The sequence below is a fragment of the Momordica charantia genome (genome assembly GCF_013281855.1).
Source record: "Momordica charantia cultivar OHB3-1 chromosome 5 unlocalized genomic scaffold, Mcharantia_2.0 BLBB01000005.1, whole genome shotgun sequence".
In the NCBI taxonomy this organism is placed as follows: Eukaryota; Viridiplantae; Streptophyta; class Magnoliopsida; order Cucurbitales; family Cucurbitaceae; genus Momordica; species Momordica charantia.
The window spans coordinates 22,660,258-22,680,302 of NW_028275163.1; the positions used below are offsets into that span (position 1 = coordinate 22,660,258).

Sequence of the window (20,045 nt, forward strand, 5' to 3'; positions counted from 1 at the left end):
AAAAAGTCTTACAACGTCATTTTTATTTTAATTTTTATTCTATATTGGTCTTTAAAATTATAAATATTATATTTTATCTCGTAAACTTTATATAAAAGATTAATTTAGTATTATCATTTAAAAAATTTATAAATTATAACATAAATAGTGATCTCCACGTGACAACATATAATACATCTTAATATTAAAAAAAAGAACTATTCTAGTTTGTTTCGTTGAACTTTTTATTTAATACTTAGTAAGTTCTTAACATTATTAACTTATGATATTGCAAAATGAAACCAAACAATTTCCAAAAAAATTTAGATGATATTATTTTCTTCCTATCTTACTTTTTAAACACTTAAAAAACTCGAGCATTTTTATAAAATATGCATTACTGTTTAAATAATGGAAATTAATATCTTTTTAATTTATGTGAAAATCGTCTATTTAAATAATCGATGATAGACTTAAATAAGTATTGGTAGGCTATAGTTATAATAATAAATTGATTGTTTCATTCTACTTTATTCTATATTTATAATTCTTAAATTGTTACTTTTGTAATATTTTAATTTTTTTTAATACAACAAATGTGAGATGAGGGATTTTTTTTTATAATCCAGAATCGTCCTCCAATGAGAGGAAAGAGCCTCAACTATGTACCCCATGAGACTCGAATCGAAGAGGGGATATTCCCGTTCAGCCACAAGCTTCCCGTTCACCCACCGGTAGTGTGAGATGGAAGATTGAATCTCCAACCTTTAAGGAATTAGTAAAATGTTTAATTTTAGAGTTATGCTAATATTTTAGCTTGATATATTATAGTAAATTTCATTAGGTAGATTCTACCATAGGTAAATAGTTGGTAATTTTTTTAACGTGTAATTTAATGGGAGGAGGGAATGAGCTATGGAATTACTTTTAAAAATTGTTTACATAGTACATGCTTGAAAGATAACATTTAAAAGGACATTTTGAAATGAAAAGAAGAATAGTAATAATTCATAACACTCTAACATTATTGTTACGACTAGTAGGACCGTTATCTTCGATTAAGCGTTTAAAAGATTCGATGACGTGAAAATCCCAATCAACCTTACTCAACTCGTACGATTTGGGTTGAGTTGATTTCAAATAAATGAAAACTCGATTATATTGGATTTAAGGGTTCACTTAAAATAAATCCAAACTTATTATTAATTTTTAAACCATTTCAATCATTCTTTATTAATTATTTATTCTCCAATAATTTTTTAAATTTTTTAGTGCATTTTTTCACTGTAAATATAAACATTGATTTATGGAGGTTGATTCAATGTTAGAAAATCTGTAAATAAATGTTAAGATAATAGATTTGCCTTTTTCTTTAAGATAAATCTTTATGAAATTTTTAATTATTTTTCTTTGTTTTTTTTAAACCCAACTCTTCCATGTGAGCATTTAATCAAAGAAAAAGAAAGAAAGAAAGAAATTAATAGATCAAGAGATACTGTTGACTTTTAAGTTCGATATAATTATCAAATTAAATGTATGGTTGCTACAGATTCTTTTTTTTCTTTTAAAAATTGATTTTGTAATATACTTTTAATTTTTTTTAATTCTAGTGAAAATTTTAAAACTAAAAATGGGAAATTTTGTTTTGTGTTTTAGAATTTAGTAAAGAAGTCAAAGAAAAAATGTTTTTAATAATGTGAGTATTGTGAGAAAATAAGTCGGATTCTTAAAATAGAAAACTAACAAAATTATTGTTACCCAATAGAGTTTAAGAAAGTAAACATTTGTGTACTAAAAAAAGGTAACCATTTATTATTATTAAAAAATTTGCAACAAAATTTCATGAAGTAAAAAATCTCAATGTTGAATAATTAAAGTTGGATTAAAAAATACATTTGGTCGTGCACTTTTACAAAGCAACGATTTAATTTTTGAAATTTCATTTGTAACGATTTAGTCCTGTATTTTTTAATTGGTCAAAATTTAGTCTCTGAACTTGTTCATAACTTAAAATTTGCAACAATTTAATCCATACTATGAAAATTTTCATCAAAATAAATTTAACAAAAAGTTTAACGATCGAGACTAAATCATTATAAACTTTAAATTAGATTGACTAAATTGTTACTAATTTAAAAGTACATGTACTAAATCATTACAGACTAAAGTTCAGAAACTAAATCGTTATTTCAACGAAAGTATAGATATACTTAATATTATTCTCAAAATTATTATTTAATATCTTTAAAAAGTTAAACATCAGTTAAAAAAAAAAAACTTCAATTTTTAGAACTTTCTTTAAACTTTGTTCATGTGTATGTTTCAAGCAGTTGGCAAATTTTATTATTTTTTTATTCTTTTTGGCCTAAATGACATTTCTCTCAACTCTTCTTGTCAGTTTTATGCTTTTAAAAAATATAATTGCATTTTGGTTACTCTTTCTTTGATTCTTGTTATTTTTTTATTAAAAAATTTTATTAAAAAATATATTTGGTAACCATTTCTTATTCTTCATTCTCTAAGATTTTTTATTAAAAAAGTAAAATTTTAAATTAAATATAAAATATTTTATGTAATATTTATTATTCGTTTTATAAGTCAATAATATAAAATAATACTTTAATTTATGTTTTAAAAAATGGAAACATGAAAAAAAAATTATTCCAAAATTTATTTTAGAATTTTAGATACTTTTTTTAAAAGTGAGAAACAATATAAACAATTACCAAATACTTATATTTCTCAAAAATTAAAAAATACGAAAAGGAATAAAAACATTATGAGACGTGCCCTAATTAAATATTATTCAAATGACTAAATATATAAACGATACGTCCATAACCAAGAGGTTGTGAGTTCGACTCTCTCCCACCTCCACATGTTGTATTAAAAAAACGATACTTCACTAAAAACCTCTTTTCATGACAAGTAATATTAAATTGAGGCTTAACAATGGAACTTATAAAAAGGTGGTTCTTCTCATCAAACTACTCATTGCTACCTATAGCAAATAGTCGTTCGAGCTAAGGTTGGCTCAAATAATCAAATTTTAGTGTAATTAGAAAAATTGCATTTTGTTTTTCTTGCCTCCCAAACATTTTCTATGTAGGAATTATTAATTAAAGGTAAGAGTTATTATGAAGTTTGAATCTATTTCCTCCTAACTAACCTCAGTCCATTTGGACCAATGAACCGTTCCAGGGTTGCCTCCCAAACATCATCTATCATTTCTCTTTGTTTCTTTCTTTTCATTTACCTTCATGCAACAAACAAGACAAAGCTTTCACTCTCTAAATCTAAACTAAATGAAAAGAAATGAAAAATAGAACAAAGAAAACTTAATTGGAGGGACCAATTTACTAACGGCCTACCATGGTTGTAGAAAACTGTCGGGAGAATTCGTCGTATGGTGACAAATAAATCGAGTTTTCCATACGGTTCACTTAAACCATTGGGAGAATTATCCAATAAAATCGAGTTATCCCGACGGTTGTGGAAAACTATCGGGATATGAATTTTGGCCATTAATTTTACAAAAACCATCCGGCAAAGGTAGACTTTCTCTCGACTCTTTTTTAAAACGGAGAATTCTTTATACTTCAACCAATAAAGCTGAGTTCTCCCAAAAAAAAAATCAAATCATCCCATTGATTAGAGATATATGCTAATTACCATTTAACTATGTTCATTTTTGTCCATACCTCCAATTTATTGTATTAAAAAAAGATTTTACAGATTTTAATTGCGTGGTTTATAAAATTCAAAATGGGAAGATGTGAGGATAGTTTTGCAATTTTCCTTGAAATTAAATAATCGAACTATTAAAACAAAAATGTTTAAATTTAGAAACAAAATAGTTTTCTTTTTTTCCTTCACTTACAACTATATTTTTCAGCGAACAGAAATACGACGTCGTCAGGTCAAATCATATAACAGAGTCGGGAACTTCTTCTACTTAATGGATTTCGAGCGGTTTCTTTTTCTTTCATGAATTCTTCTTCTTCTCTTTCGCTTCTCCTCCACATCCCTCTGTCGCCTTCATTTTATTTGAGAAGTTCAGAGCGCCGGAATTCTGATTTCTCTGGCGGTCGGATGAAGCATTAGTGGCCAGAAAACGACGTCGTCGGCTGCTATTGCCGGTTTCCGCCGGAAGATTCGACGGAGATGAACCAGATGACGCTGAATGTTTGTAGCTGCTGTTACTGATGATTTTTACACGCTTGTTTTCTTCGGTGCTGATCAATGCGTATGGTTCGAGGCGGCGAGGGGTCTGACAATTCATTAATGGAGGTTAAATCGGAAGCAATTATTCGCTGACTGTAGGCGAGCAGATTATACTGGTCCCCTAGGGTTTTAGTGATTTTTTTTAGGGTTTGTCAATTTGAAAAGAAGCCGAAATTGGAATTTATGGCTACGGGATTAGCAGGGGACGATATCGGTCGAATAGCGAGTAGCCGGCGGAGCGGGGCTTCGTCGGGGAGCCGCCGGAGTTGGGCGTCGGCGAGCATACGGGAGTTATGGCAGACGCCGCCGGACGTGTTTACGAGAAGCGGAAGAATGGACGACGAGGAAGAGCTCCGGTGGGCGGTCATCGAGCGGCTTCCGACGTACGATCGGATGCGGAAGGGAATGCTCCGGCAAGTTCTGGACAATGGCAAGGTGGTTCACCGCGAAATCGACGTGACGGCGCTCGGATTTCAGGAGAGGAAACAGTTGATGGAAAGCATGTTGAAGGTTGTCGAAGAAGATAACGAGAAATTTCTCCGACGGCTCAGAGACAGAACCGATCGGTAAGCCCTAAAATCGCCATAATAGAAATTTCTTGTATCGAATCGCGACCGATTTTGAGGTATTTTTGGTGCAGAGTGGGGATTGAAATTCCGAGAATCGAAGTTCGTTTCCAGAATTTGTCAGTCGAAGGAGAGGTTTACGTTGGGAACAGAGCACTGCCCACTCTTCTCAATGGCACCCTTAACACCATTGAGGTATTTTTTCCAATTTCCAATTCGTTTGCATTAGAAAAAAAAAGTTTAAATTGAGTAAACTTTTTAATTCAACTCATAAATATTTTAGGTTTAAATTACACCTTGATTTATCAACTTTTAAGATTATTTTATTTTGCTGTTTAGATTAGTTTCATAAAAATAAAGTAATAATAATAATAATAAGAAAACTTTTCAGACTAAAATATAACGTTTTAGAGTTTATGGACCAAAATACAACTTGAAAGCTTCCATTGAGATTGATTAAACTAATATTTTATATTAAATTCTAACTTTTTTTCAATAGAAATTTTTTCTTGGAATTTGATACATAGTCTTAAATATATGTTTGTATCAGAGTTTCCATTAAATTATTAAATAATTTTTAGGAATTTGAAAACTATATAAAATATTTTAGAGTTTAGGGATTAAAATAATTGAGGAGAAGAGAATCTCAAATTCAATTATTTAAGGTATGTATTGGCTAATAAAAATATAAGCAAAAAATATTTAAGTGACTATGTTTTAGGAGTACTTTTTAGCTGTTACAAGTCGTTTATTTTTTAAAATAAAGTAAGTAGCTATTGGTTACAAAATCTTAACTTTATGAACAATTAAATGCAAGGTAGTGAGATGTTGGAGTTGTAAGGACAATATGTTTAGTAGTTTTTTGTTTGAAAAAACAATATTGATATTTGTAAAACAATTCATTTCCAAAATGTTCATAGATTTTTTTTAGTACAATATGTGTAATGGAGTGTTGAACTTTCGACCTCAAAATAAGGAATAAGATGTCTTAATCGTCTTGTTAGGCTCATACTTAGGATTTAAAGTTCAATAGTCCTTAATATTTCGATAACTTTTTATCAAAATAATTTTAATATTCATCCATGGCGGAAACTTCTATTTTAAAAAAAAAAACTAATAGCGAAGACTAAATTGAAAAATGTTAATATGTAGAAATTTTTAAACAACTTGGATGAAATTAAAAAAAAAAATTCACACATTTAAGGACTAAAAACATGTATTTAGCTTAAGAAAACAGTTCTAGAAAGCAGTTGTAAAGTTATTTGAAACATACACCCCACCAGCTTCTTAAATATATATATTTATTTATTTATATTTTTTTTATATGTTTAGGTGGGCATTTATTAGGGAAGAAATGAGAATTTAGGGCCACTTCCCTTTTTGGGTTTTACTCTTCAATCTTCTCTCTTTTTTTATGGAAAGTCCATTTCTTAACCTTAGTCCGTGTTTTATGATTTATTTCCGTCATTTCATTAATTAATTACCATCATTATAAAAGGACATATCAATTTAAGTTTTAGTTAGATTTGTTAATATCATCATTAAAATTTTCTGTATACTGATTTTCTGAATTTAGTATTGTCTCTCTCAATATATCAGAACAACAAGTGGGAGTGTAGATTCGAATTCACAATTTTTTGGTCGAAGATATTGATCTTTTAATATGTTTAGATTGGCCAATATTGTCTATTAGTATCAATAATTTTAACCATCAAATAAATTAACTAGTATTAAATAATTGACTAATAACATGACTACATGAGTATCTCTTTATATATATTTATTTATAGTAGTATTTCAGTTTTCAATAATAATAATAATATTTAACAACTAAATAAAACTTTCCTAATTAATATTGTATATTGTTACAATTAATGTATATTAATTACTATTATCAATAATTATGATAATTAACCAACACCAACCGTTTCCTTAAAAAAAAAGAAGGAAAAAAAACTAATCCCAACCTTTTAGGTTTCCTGAATATATTTATTTAAATAGTATTGATATACTTGATTTAATCATAATTTATTTAGAAATCTGTCATCTTAAAATCAAAATTAATATACAGAATAATTATTTTTAAATAATAATAATAATAATAATAATAATACAGTAATGAAAAAAATTTCTATTATAATGATTTCCTCTCAATCTCACAAAGAAATTCACATGTAGAAGAGAGTATTAAAAATACATTACGAAGATTAAATTTATCCTTGTTTGGCTCACAGTTTTAATGAGTTTATTAAGTATGAAATATAAAAGTGAGTCTATAATATGAGTTTGTTAGTTTACAAGTTTATGATTTGAGAAAGTTTTTATTCAATATAAAATGTTAGTGGCAAAGTGAGCATAACTCAACGGTAATTGACACCTATCTTTAACTAAGAGGTGGTGAGTTCGAATCTCCACCCCAAAAAAATGTTAGTTCTAGTAAAAAATGCTTATAGCTTGAAATAAGCAAACTCACCTACTAAATATTAGGGTTATCCCTAATATGCTCTATCCATTCTTCATCCATCTCCGCAAATATTTCCAGATCATGAGAGAGAATGTTATTGGCAATTTCCGAATACATATTTCTCATTTCTGGAAAGTGAGGGCCGCACTCGCCCTCTCTCACACTATTTTTTTTGTGCTTTTTTTAATTCTCTCTAGATTAGTCAACCATTTAGTACTAATGTTAATTTAATTAGTATGAAGTAGTACTTAGTTTGAACGAGTCAATGTTAATTTAATTAGTATGAAGTAGTACTTAGTTTTAACGAGTCAATTGTAGTTTTTTTAAGGAAGTGTTTGTTAAAAAAAAATTATAGTTGTGTTAATGTTTATTATAGATTTTAGTTGTTTATTTATAATTATTAATTTAGTTCTTATTTATTAGAAGTTTCAATATTTATTTTGATTTTAATTTTTTTTATTAATGAAGTGTATGCTTGATATTATTTGCAAGGGCTATAACTTTTTTTTTAGTTCAATAACATGTGAGAATGAGAATCTAGACCTCTAACCTTTTGGTGGATGATATATGCCGTTAAAAATTATCTTTTAAGTTACAAAGAATCTAATAAAATAAAGAATATCATTGTATATCTTTTAAGTTGCAAGACAAAATGACTTCTGAATTGTAAACATCAATCAACCAAAATAATGTTGCGACCTAGGAAAATAGAAGTATAAAATAGAGGATTAAGTCACGTGGCAGACACATGACAAGTAGGTAATTATTTTTCTGATTATTTTTGCTTTGATTGTTATGAAAAACAGAGCTTGCTTGGATTGATAGGGTTGGCTCCATCCATGAAGAAGAGAAAGATTCAGATACTTAAAGATCTAAATGGAATTATCAAACCTTCGAGGTACAAATCTTTTTAAAAATAAAAAAATGAAAAAGAAAAATCACTCTCCCCCATTAGTTTTTTAAATATTAATTATTTTTTCCTTGAGATATTTCATCAAAAGAGTTGGATTTTTTTCATTTATATTTTATGGACTACAAATTTAAATCCTATTTTGTTTTTTTGTTTTTACAATAAATTTACATAAAACAAACCCAGAAAATCCTACCTTATTTGTTGAACTTCAATAGCTTGTCTTCTTTTCGTCTCTAAATTTTCAAATATTCTATCTTACTCTATGAAATTTGTATAAAAAATCATTTTACACATTCATATCTTTTTTTTTCTTTTAACAAAAATCTAACGTAGATAGATACATATTTTGTTTATTTTTCTAATGAGTTGATGTGTAGATAATATTTGAACTCTCATCTAGTTACTGTGTAGATAATATTTGAACTCTCATCTAGTTACGTGAATGTCTCATACTATGGAAAAGAAGGTTCTCTAACTAATTTAAATCTTTGTTAAATGGTTGGTGAAAAATTAATGACAACTACTAAAATAATTCTTATCTAAAAAAACTACTAAAATAATTCTCATTCAAGAACTAAAACGAAACATTTAACGAGCAAGAAATATTTTTGAGATGGTTTTGAGGTATCTTTTTTCTTTTTCAGGTCAATAAATGTGAATTTCCACTAGTATCATATTTGCTTCTCTTACCCATAACTTCTTTCACTCTTTAAATTATTACTATTACTTTACTCTGTTCTACATAACTGTTGTCTTGCTTCCTAGGATGTTGGTGAATTGAGTACAAGCTTTTTTTTTTCCTGCTTTTCAGAATGACGTTACTTCTGGGTCCTCCAAGCTCTGGGAAAACTACCTTGTTGCTGGCACTTGCTGGGAAACTTGATAAAAATTTTAAGGTGCTAAATTCAATGCATTGGTGATCTTGTTTTCAAAGTATATTTTGTAATACATCTATTTATTTTTCATAACTATGATTTCTTTTAGGTTTAAATCCTGTTTGGGTCTCTTAAATTTCATGCATATTTTTAAATATTTTGTTTTAGTCCATGAGTGTGAATAAAATAATTATTTTAGTAATTTCCATGGAAAATTAAAATAGGCACATATTTTGTTGGTTTATTCAATGGATTGATGTCTAATAGTCCAAGTACTTGAAGCCTCATGTGATTGGTTAAGTTTTGTTTCAAAATTGACACGAACTTATGTTAAATAATTAATAAAAAGTTAACAATGATTAATAATTTTTTATAAAACGTTGAGGGGTTAAAATAAGATATTTGAAACTTGAAAGTCTCGATTATGTAAAAGTTTTAGCATAAAAGAGAAATTAGTACGTGCAAAATGTCAACAGGAAAGTGGGAAAGTGACATATTGCGGGCATGAAATGCATGAGTTTGTGCCTCAAAGAACTTGTGCTTATATCAGTCAACATGACCTTCATTGTGGGGAGATGACATTGAGAGAGACATTGGAATTCTCTGGTCGTTGCTTGGGAGTTGGCACACGATATCAACTTTTGACCGAGATAGCAAGAAGGGAGAAAGAAGCAGGAATCAAGCCAGACCCTGAGATTGATGCCTTCATGAAGGCCATCTCTGTTTCCGGCCAAAAAGCTAGTTTGGTTACAGATTACGTTCTCAAGGTTAGTAGTTACAACAAGTCTTCAGTTTCCCGATACGTTTCTAGTCCCTCTTCTTTTGCGCATATTTTGGTTTATATTTAAATAGCAACAAGAAAATGGAATAGTATCACATAAAAGCTAGCATGACAACTTGATATATTGTATAGTTAAACCATGTCAGCTTTCATGTCATGTTAGTTTTCCCTTACTATTTTGAATAATCAAGGCCTGAAACTAAACAATAAGTCTAGTCAAATGCTACATGCTCAAGCTGGCAATCTGAGCAACTCATCATTTTTCTATTACACTTTTAGTTCTTTTACTTTGTCATTTTTCATTTTTTGGTTTCTAGTAAAATACTAACAAGAAACTGTCATGGTATCTGTTAGGATCCCAAATACAAGAACCTAACGGGATAACCATATTGCAATCTCAAACAGAAACTACAATATCAATAGCCTTTCGAGAGGGCTATCTCTCTCCCAAGAACTCTCTCAAGTTCCTCACCAAAATACTATTCCCAAAGATATCCTCCTCCCCTACTACCCTTATTTATAACCAACTTACCCCTAACTAATTACCATATTGCCTTTTCCCTAACATACTAACAATACTCCCTATATACTCCTATAAGGACTTTCACAGTATCTCAATCTAGAAGTTAGCAAGATACTTCCAATGCTAATGTCATGTCAACTTAGTTTTCAGTTACTATTTTAACAGATTAAAAATGAAATAAATAAAAGTATAAAGACAAAAAAATGTTGTAAAGGAGGAAGGATTGAAACTATAATATTTTGGTAGTATATTTATGACAATTTCATTGGCTGGCTTGAAAAATCAATTTCTAACAGATACTTGGGTTGGAAGTTTGTGCTGATATTTTGGTTGGTGATGAAGTGAGAAGGGGAATATCTGGTGGCCAGAAGAAACGTGTAACTACAGGTTGAAAATATGCAGTTTTCAATATCTTTACAGTTTTGTGCTTAACTTTTAATAAAAATGGGCAAAATGTGTGCAGGGGAGATGCTGGTAGGGCCAGCAAAGGCTTTGTTTATGGATGAGATATCAACAGGATTGGACAGTTCCACCACATTTCAGATATGCAAGTTCATGAGACAGATGGTGAATATAATGGACGTAACAATGGTCATTTCTTTGCTACAACCAGCCCCTGAAACTTATAATCTATTTGATGATATCATTCTACTTTCAGAAGGTCAAATTGTGTATCAAGGTCCGAGAGAAAAAGTTCTTGAATTCTTTGAATTTATGGGCTTCAAATGCCCAGAAAGGAAAGGAGTTGCTGATTTCTTACAGGAAGTGACATCAAAAAAGGACCAAGAACAATATTGGTATAGAAAGAACCACCCATATAGATTCATTTCAGTTCCTGAATTTTTGCAGGGATTCAATTCTTTTTCCATTGGTCAACAGCTTGCCTCTGATCTTGAACTGCCTTTCGACAAATCCAAAGCCCACCCAGCTGCATTAGTCACAGAGAAATATGGTTTATCAAATTGGGAGCTCTTCAAGGCATGTTACTCAAGAGAGGTTTTGCTAATGAAGAGAAACGCTTTCATCTATGTGTTCAAGACTGTTCAGATTACCATTATGTCCATCATTGCAATGACTGTGTTCCTAAGGACTGAAATGAAAGTGGGCACTGTATTCGATGGAAGCAAGTTCTTTGGAGCCTTGTTTTTCAGCCTCATGAATGTCATGTTTAATGGAATGGCAGAATTGGCTCTCACTCTTTTCAGGCTTCCAGTGTTCTTTAAGCAGAGAGATTTCCTTTTCTATCCAGCTTGGGCATTCAGTTTGCCTATTTGGCTCCTTAGAATTCCTATATCTCTCATAGAATCAGGGATATGGATTCTTTTAACTTATTACACAATTGGGTTTGCTCCTGCTCCTAGTAGGTATACATCTTTCTTTCCTTTCTCTTTTTCATTTGTTAATAAAGTAAACTTTACTCAATTGTTTATCTATTATCTAGGTTCTTTAAGCAGTTTCTGGCATTATTTGCCACGCATCAAACAGCTCTGTCACTATTTCGCCTTATGGCTGCAGTTGGAAGAACACCAGTTCTTGCAAATACTTTGGGCACGTTTGCTCTTTTGATAGTTTTCTTGCTTGGAGGTTTCATTATTGACAAAGGTAAGTGATTGTTCTCCTTTCTTTGTCACTAGCATGTAACTTTACAACATTGTACGTCTAGTAGATAAAAATGTTTTGTTTGCTGAAATTTGATTTTCCTTTTATACACAGACAACGTCAGGCCATGGATGATTTGGGGCTTTTATGCTTCTCCCATGATGTATGGACAAAATGCCATTGTCATTAATGAGTTCCTTGACAAAAGATGGAGCAAGGTAAATCTTAGCTAGAATATTGATCGTGGATCTTCAAGTGGGAAATGATATTAATTTTAGTTGTTTGTTCTTTTTCCATCATAGTAACTCAAAGCATACTTGCCTAATGCAGAAAAATACAGACCATAGAATTAATGAACCAACGGTTGGAAAAGTGCTCCTTGATAGTAGGGGTTTCTTTAAGGAAGAACGTTGGTACTGGATTTGCATTGCAGCACTTTTCGGCTATAATCTTCTCTTCAACGTTCTATTTACAATAGCTCTGACTTATTTGAATCGTAAATAATCTCACCCTTCGGTATATTTATATTAAAGAGTTTAATTCTATTTTTCATTGAAATTAGTATTATTGTTATTGTATTGATTCTTTGAAGCTATTTTCAGTTCCTACTGATTCAAAGGCTCTCATTAGCACCAATGAAGACCAGAAGAAAAGGAAAAATAATAGGTCCACTACACAACAAAAATTAGAAGGTTGTGTTTTGAAGGAAGAATTTGCATAATCAAGTTTCTTGTGGACTTGTATAATAATATTTTGTTTAATTAAAGGTTTGATGTTTTTGGAAAAAAAAATTCATAGGCATTGACGATGAAGTCATCAAGTGTTCAGAAATAGAAGTTGCTTCAGACCCTGTGCAAAGGAAAGGAATGGTTTTGCCTTTCCAGCCTCTTTCACTAGCATTCAACCATGTCAACTATTATGTGGATATGCCTATGACTGTAAGTTAACTTAACTGAAGTTTCTAAGTTTTTGTATGGATGTTGTCATAAAGCCACATTGAAACTACTTGATCACTAAATCTCAATGTCTTCCAAATTAGGAAATGAAGATGCATGGTGTCGAGGAAGGTCGTCTTCAACTTCTAGGAGATGTTAGTGGAGCATTTCGACCAGGGATATTAACAGCACTTGTGGGTGTTAGTGGTGCTGGGAAAACTACTCTTATGGATGTGCTAGCTGGGAGAAAGACTAGTGGTTATATTGAAGGAAATATATGCATCTCTGGTTTTCCAAAGAAGCAATCAACCTTTGCTCGAATAAGTGGTTATTGTGAACAAAATGACATTCATTCGCCTCATGTTACTATCTACGAGTCTCTCCTGTTTTCTGCCTGGCTCCGTCTTTCCTCAAATGTGGATGTCAAAACAAGAAAGGTATATTTTTTCAAGCTCTCTCTTTGTTTTGAATTATCACAACTATTTTCAGTTGGGACAAAATGTGGTTGAACTTTGATTGAAGGACTTGTCATCATTCATGTAGATGTTTGTAGAAGAAGTAATGAAACTGATTGAACTTGATACATTGAGAGATGCTTTAGTGGGGCTTCCAGGTGTAGATGGCCTTTCAACAGAGCAAAGGAAGAGATTGACAATAGCAGTTGAGTTGGTTGCTAATCCTTCTATTATCTTCATGGATGAACCAACTTCTGGTCTCGATGCTAGATCTGCTGCCATTGTTATGCGTACGGTGAGAAATACTGTTGATACTGGGAGAACTGTTGTATGCACAATTCACCAGCCAAGCATAGACATTTTTGAAACTTTTGATGAGGTATCGTTGAACCATCTCTAAATGGTTATGTTTGATTGTTGCTACACCGTTCTTAATTCTTTGAATTTCAATGCTTAATGTAGTTACTGCTCATGAAACATGGTGGGCGAATGATTTATGCTGGACCTCTTGGTCAGCGATCTTGCAAACTCATTGAATATTTTGAGGTGAGTATATTTATTTTGGTTGTTATATGTGTGCGTGTGTTTTTCTTCTTCTTTTCATTTTCTACCCAAGTGTTGGATGTGGTGACTATTTAATGACAGGCCATTCCAGGGATTCCAAAGATTGAAGACGGTCAGAATCCTGCTACATGGATGCTTGAGGTTACTGCACCTCCAGTGGAGGCTCAACTAGATATCGATTTCGCTGATACTTTTGCTAAATCTCCAGTTTATCAGTATGTACGGTCGTGCCTTAAGTTAAAAAGCTTGAATTTGTATCATTTTTCTTGACACTGTAATTTTTGTTTCAGGAGGAACCAAGAACTTATAGTGGATCTTTGTACTCCAGCTCCAGGGTCTAAAGACCTACACTTCCCAACCGAATACTCACAATCGTTTTTCTCTCAGTGCAAAGCTTGCTTCTGGAAACAACATTGCTCTTACTGGAGACACGCTCAATACAATGCCATACGCTTCTTCATTACAATTGTTATTGGTATCTTATTTGGTCTAATTTTCTGGAACAAGGGACAAAAATTGTAAGGCTTTACTGGCCTCTGTAATTATTTGTACTTGATTTCACGTTTTATGGTTTTGATGTTTTGTTTTTGCTCTGTATTTAACAGAGCCAAGGAACAAGAAGTGTTGAATATTATGGGTGCTATGTATGCTGCTGTCCTTTTCCTTGGAGCTACCAATGCTTCAGCTGTGCAGTCTGTGGTCACTATCGAAAGAACAGTTTTCTATCGAGAAAGAGCTGCCGGGATGTATTCTGCATTACCTTATGCATTTGCTCAGGTAACAAAAATGATCACCCGCACTGCCTCTAATGATCACTAGACCCTAAAGCTTAATATGATAGATTAGTGTAAATTTAATCTTTTTAATATATTCTTTAACTCTCACTCGCATGTGAGCAACACACGCTGTATTATAGGTTAAAATACTATTTTAGTTATACTTTCAGCTTTTGTTCATTTTGATTCATGTACTTTCAAAGTGATTATTTTTGTCCTTGTACTGCATTTGTACTGCACTTTTAAAAGGTGATAGTTTTGGTCCTTTAATTTTAATTTTTTATCTCATTTTCTCGATCACAATTTCATCACTACACTACACTCAATATATTTCTTAAAATGTAGTCATAATTTTATATTAAAGGGTTTCTATTTTGTATAGAACTTGTGTCCAAATTTTGCAAACAGAGACCATAATAGTCACTTTTTTTTTTTTTACAAGAACTAAAATAAACCAAAGCTGTAAGTAGAAGGGTCAATATGAAAAAAAACTTAAAGTACAACGATAAAGATAGACATTTTAAAAATAGAGCTACTAAAATAAACGAAAACTAAAAGTAATATTTTAACCTATATTATGAAATGAGAAGAGATGAAAATAAGAATAACATTGTAATGGTTTCAACTAAAAGACTCCTACTCTAATATCATGTTAATCATTAATAGATTATGGATCCGAAAGCTTAAATATATTCAGCTAAGATTCATAAAGCTGTAATGGAAACTATCTTCAGGCAAGTCTTTAGCTTTCTGGTGAAATATTATAGAAAAAAGTGAACTAAAGATTAAACCTTTTTTTTTCCTGCAGGTGGCAATTGAGACAGTTTATGTATCTCTGCAATCTTTAATTTACTGTCTCCTTCTTTATAGCATGATTGGGTTTGAGTGGAAAGTGGGAAAGTTTTTATTGTTCTACTACTTGGTTCTAATGTGCTTCATATACTTCACACTATATGGGATGATGGCTGTAGCATTGACTCCAGGCCTCCACATTGCAGCCATTGTCATGGCCTTCTTCTTTGGCTTTTGGAACTTGTTCACGGGTTTTCTTATACCTCGACCGGTACATGACATCTGAATTCGATACTCCAAACTTCGAGTATCTTGAACTTTCTGGAACTCATGGTTAAACCAATACTTTTTGCAGATGATTCCCATATGGTGGAGATGGTATTATTGGGCTAATCCTGTTGCTTGGACAATATATGGCCTTGTAGCTTCTCAAGTTGGTGACAAAGATGTTGATATTCAGATACCAGGATTTGGAAATGTAGGATTAAAGATGTTCCTTAAAGAAGGGTTCGGGTACGACTATGACTTCATCCCGGTCGTGGTCGTAGCACACGTCGTCTGGGTTCTCGCCTTCTTCTTTGTGTTTGCCTATGGCATCAAATTCCTTAACTTCCAGAGGAGATAGGCATCTATCTTCATCTTGTCTTCCGCAGTGCTGTGTAAAATTTGTTAGTGATTGCATTAGCTATATAGCCTTTATACCACAGAAATCAATTATTTAAGAGTAACAAATGAGGAAACAAAATGGTTCCCTCTTTTCAGTATGATGGCCAAGTAAATTTGAAAAGAAAAAAGAAAAAAATAAATCACCGTTTCAAAAACTGACTTAAATTTATGAGCATTTTGAGTGATGTTCCATATGATTTTTCGATATAGCGAATTGTAATATTCACTTGGCAAACTTTTTTTTTTTAATAGTTTACCACTTGTCATGGAATAATATGATTGTGATTTACATTGATTGGTTGATGATTCGTTCTTCACTATATTTAACAATTAAAGAAAGTTCTCTCTCCTACTAAAGATTTTTCAAAAGAGAGTGAAAAAAGGTGGGGGAGGGGTGGCCAGTGGCCTACTCACCCTCATTCCTCTCTTCGTGAAGGGTGTGCGTTTTTTTTTCAACTTTTTTGTTGTGTATTTTTAGAATGTGTTCCTCCGTACTTTCTTTTAGTTCTTTCGTGGTTTTTTTAAGTAGTAAGTATTATGGATAGAGATATTACAAGGATCTCTTTTGTTGTGGTGGAGGTGATTTTTGGGGAGGATCTTTCTTTCCTACTAGTTTATGTGATGGTGGATGGTGTCCAATGTCGAGGATCTCCCCGTTGGATGACATTGAGGCTGACAAAATCAAAGCCAACATTGTTACATATAGTCCATGGCTTCGTCACCGAGACGTTTTGAAGAGTTATTAGGCACAAAATTGGAGAGGGCTCCCATCTACGATCTCTTGGGATGACTCTCCATCTTCGTTGGGCAAGGATGACGAAGCAGAAGATGGGTGACGACAGAGGTGCGGCAGCCATTGCCTCGAACACTTTTTTAGAAACTGTGGAGCCTATCAGTCTTAATTGTATTAAAATCCGTGTCCAGTATGATTTGGAGAATTTGTATAATCATTCCTTACTTGTCAACTTTGGAGGTAATTATTTCTCTTCAAAATCTAAATAGGGCCATAATTCGATGAGGAATCTCCCCCGAAATCATTAAATGAGGTTGGGGATGTTGTGACTTTGGAAAAAGTGTTTAGTGGGTTAAAATTTGTTTATGTTCCTAGTTCTTTGAATAGAAAATCAATTTTATTGATCAAGTGTAATGATAGTTTCTCTGTTATTTGGAATTTTTTTTTTCCACTGTTTGTATAACCGTTAAGGGTCTTGTTTTTTTTTTTTTAATGCAATGTTTCTTTGATTAAAAAAAACTCGTTATTCATTAAATCTCTTTGCATCAAGAAGTTGATAATTAATAGATATTTTATAATAATTTTGGCCTTTGGGATGATTGAGTTGGGGTTTCTTCTCCTTCTTTTTTTTTTTTTTTTGATAAAATAATTGAGTTGGGTTTGAACACATTAATAATGGAAGGTTTACAAAATTTAATTATTTGAGAAAAATTTATTAGAGATGAGAGATGTGATGCAATGAAAGCAATCAACTAACCAACCCATGACTTCTCTTTGTCACTCATCACTAGTCCATTCTGAAGTTATGAACACATTTAATAAATGGTTCCTCACATATTAAATTTATTATTATTATTATTATTATTATTATTATTATTATTATTATATATACTTACTATCAAAATTTACCAAATCAACCAACATTTATCTAATAAACATGTAACATTATCATTTTTTTAGTTCACGTTGCAGAAGGTTACTTTATGCCTTAACCGGCTATACTCGAGTCGACATTTTATTAACCGTGCTAATAGAAAGAGAACTACATGGAATCACACCACTTTAAAGTTTAAAGATGTAATTGAAATTCTCTAAGAACTACATAAATAAGTAAAATGAGATATACAGATTATTCAATTTTCGAAAACTCCAATTTCTTTAGAACGAAAGATAGTCATAGAATTGACTTCGTTTTATCCTCTCGACTAAAAAAACATTTCTTTGATTTTCAGCTACAAAAATCCAGCTAAAGCTGCTGAATCTCCATCAATGAATACCAAAGGCTAAAAATTGAATTTATAATTAACGAACCGATGGAGCAACACATTTTTTGGTCTTATTTAAAATAATAAATCAAGGTGAAAATAAATAAATAAATAAAAAGAAAAAAACTCTTTTGTCATTGATTGCATCAATTTTATCATCGGTTATGGGGAGGCCCTTGCTATAATTTTTTTCGTCCTATTTCAATATTCAAAAAGACAACCAAACAAAAATTATATATATAAAAAAAAAGATCCTTAGTAAAATTAGGTTAAATATATGTTTTAATTCCCGGTATCTGTGGTTTTTCAATTTAGTCTCTGCTATTTAAAGAGTTTCATTATAGTCCCTTATATTCAAACATTTTTTAGTTATACCATTTTCTATTTATGAATATAAAAATTGGTTAATGATAAACTTACATGTTATAATATTTAGTAAATTGACATAAATTTAGATGACTAACTAGACTACTTGGTAGAAAAAAGTATTTCTATTTTTTTTAGTACAAATATGTTGGGGAAGAGTTTCGAACTCACAACCTCATAGTTGTAGATATAAAAATTTCTAATTCCTTCCCAAAAATGTATAAATTGACATAAATTTCAACTTTTTCTTCTTTTTGATGACCCGGTTCTTCTTCAAAAGTTTTGTCAACTCATTAAATATCGATGAAAGGATAATAATCAGAAATTGTAAAAATATAAGAGACTAAATTAAAAATTTCTATACAATATGAATTAAAATGGAAATTTCATTTAAAAATATTTGGGACTAAGATATATATTTAACCTGAAGCTTACAAAATTGTGGACCATTCAAATAAAGCTAGCTACTAATATTTTAATAAATCCCAAAAGATGAGGATAATTCAATCGGTTTAAATATTAAATTCTCAATAAACTTTTTCAAAGATCTTGAATTCAATTAGTTCGAATTTTAATATTGTAAAAGGGACCCATAAAATAAATATGAGTAGAGAGAATTTAATGTGACAAAAAGCCCATATGATTACTATTCTATATTTAAATATAGCAGCACTCTGCATGGGCTTATTTTTCGAAAGCCCATATATTTAATATGTTTATTTTATTTTATTATTTTGAAAATGATATATTCAATATGTTTAAATGCAGCAATTCTCTGGTATGGACTTATAGAAGAAAACTGCATGTGCTAGAATTCAATTAGATCATTTAAATTTATTCATACTTGTTTATTTATTAAGTTAAATTACAAATATATTCTACTTGGTATTGTTATTTGAATGTTCGAACTTAGATACAAGTGGTGTATGACTATCGTCAACTCGTACTTTGAGGTGTTCGGTTAAATCCTGCAACGAGCACAACCTTCAAGTTTAGTTGCTAACCGTTGAGGTTAGAATCCTGAATAGATTGTCGATGATGATTAACGAGTCATGATTTGGCACGAAGTGATACAAAGGGAGTAGATTGATTCGATGAGTACTAAAAAAATTAGTTTAAAATGTATTCATACTATACTAATTTTGTAAAATACTATATTTGTAATAACAGAAAATAAAGATGTATTTTCAAATATAGTGTTTTAAAATAAATTATATATATATATTAATAACAATAGCAATTAAGAAAGAGATGCTCATGTTTAAATAAAAAAAAAAGCTCATGTACCCATGAAATTAATGCTATATTTGAAAAAAAGAAAAGAAAAGTCGCAACTTTTTAAGAAGTATATATTAAATTTATGTTATATAGTGTAATTTCTCCGAATAATGATAGTTGTGAGATTCAAACTTTTTGTTAAAAGACGAGATTCAAACCTTTTAATTTAAAGAGAAAATGCTGATAACCTAATTATTAAATTAAGTTCAAGTTGGCAAAAATAGAATTACGTGATCATTTTAGATATGTCAAAGTTTGCAAAATACTTCCCTCATAACACTATTAGTTTTT

General features: G+C 30.9%; 1 protein-coding gene across 1 annotated transcript; it reads left to right on the forward strand.

Annotated features, from left to right (window-relative positions):
- The first annotated feature begins 3,939 nt into the window (after positions 1-3,939).
- On the forward strand, positions 3,940-16,281 carry LOC148211549 (pleiotropic drug resistance protein 2-like). Its single transcript, XM_088123760.1, has 20 exons — positions 3,940-4,769; positions 4,844-4,964; positions 8,040-8,131; positions 8,958-9,042; positions 9,498-9,788; positions 10,622-10,712; positions 10,789-11,689; positions 11,767-11,927; positions 12,039-12,142; positions 12,255-12,420; positions 12,527-12,616; positions 12,723-12,862; positions 12,964-13,296; positions 13,403-13,693; positions 13,777-13,860; positions 13,960-14,093; positions 14,169-14,396; positions 14,484-14,655; positions 15,463-15,717; positions 15,802-16,281. The coding sequence occupies exons 1-20, from the start codon at positions 4,387-4,389 to the stop codon at positions 16,069-16,071; spliced, it is 4,392 nt and encodes a 1,463-aa protein (XP_087979886.1). The 5' UTR covers positions 3,940-4,386; the 3' UTR covers positions 16,072-16,281.
- Positions 16,282-20,045: the final 3,764 nt, after the last annotated feature.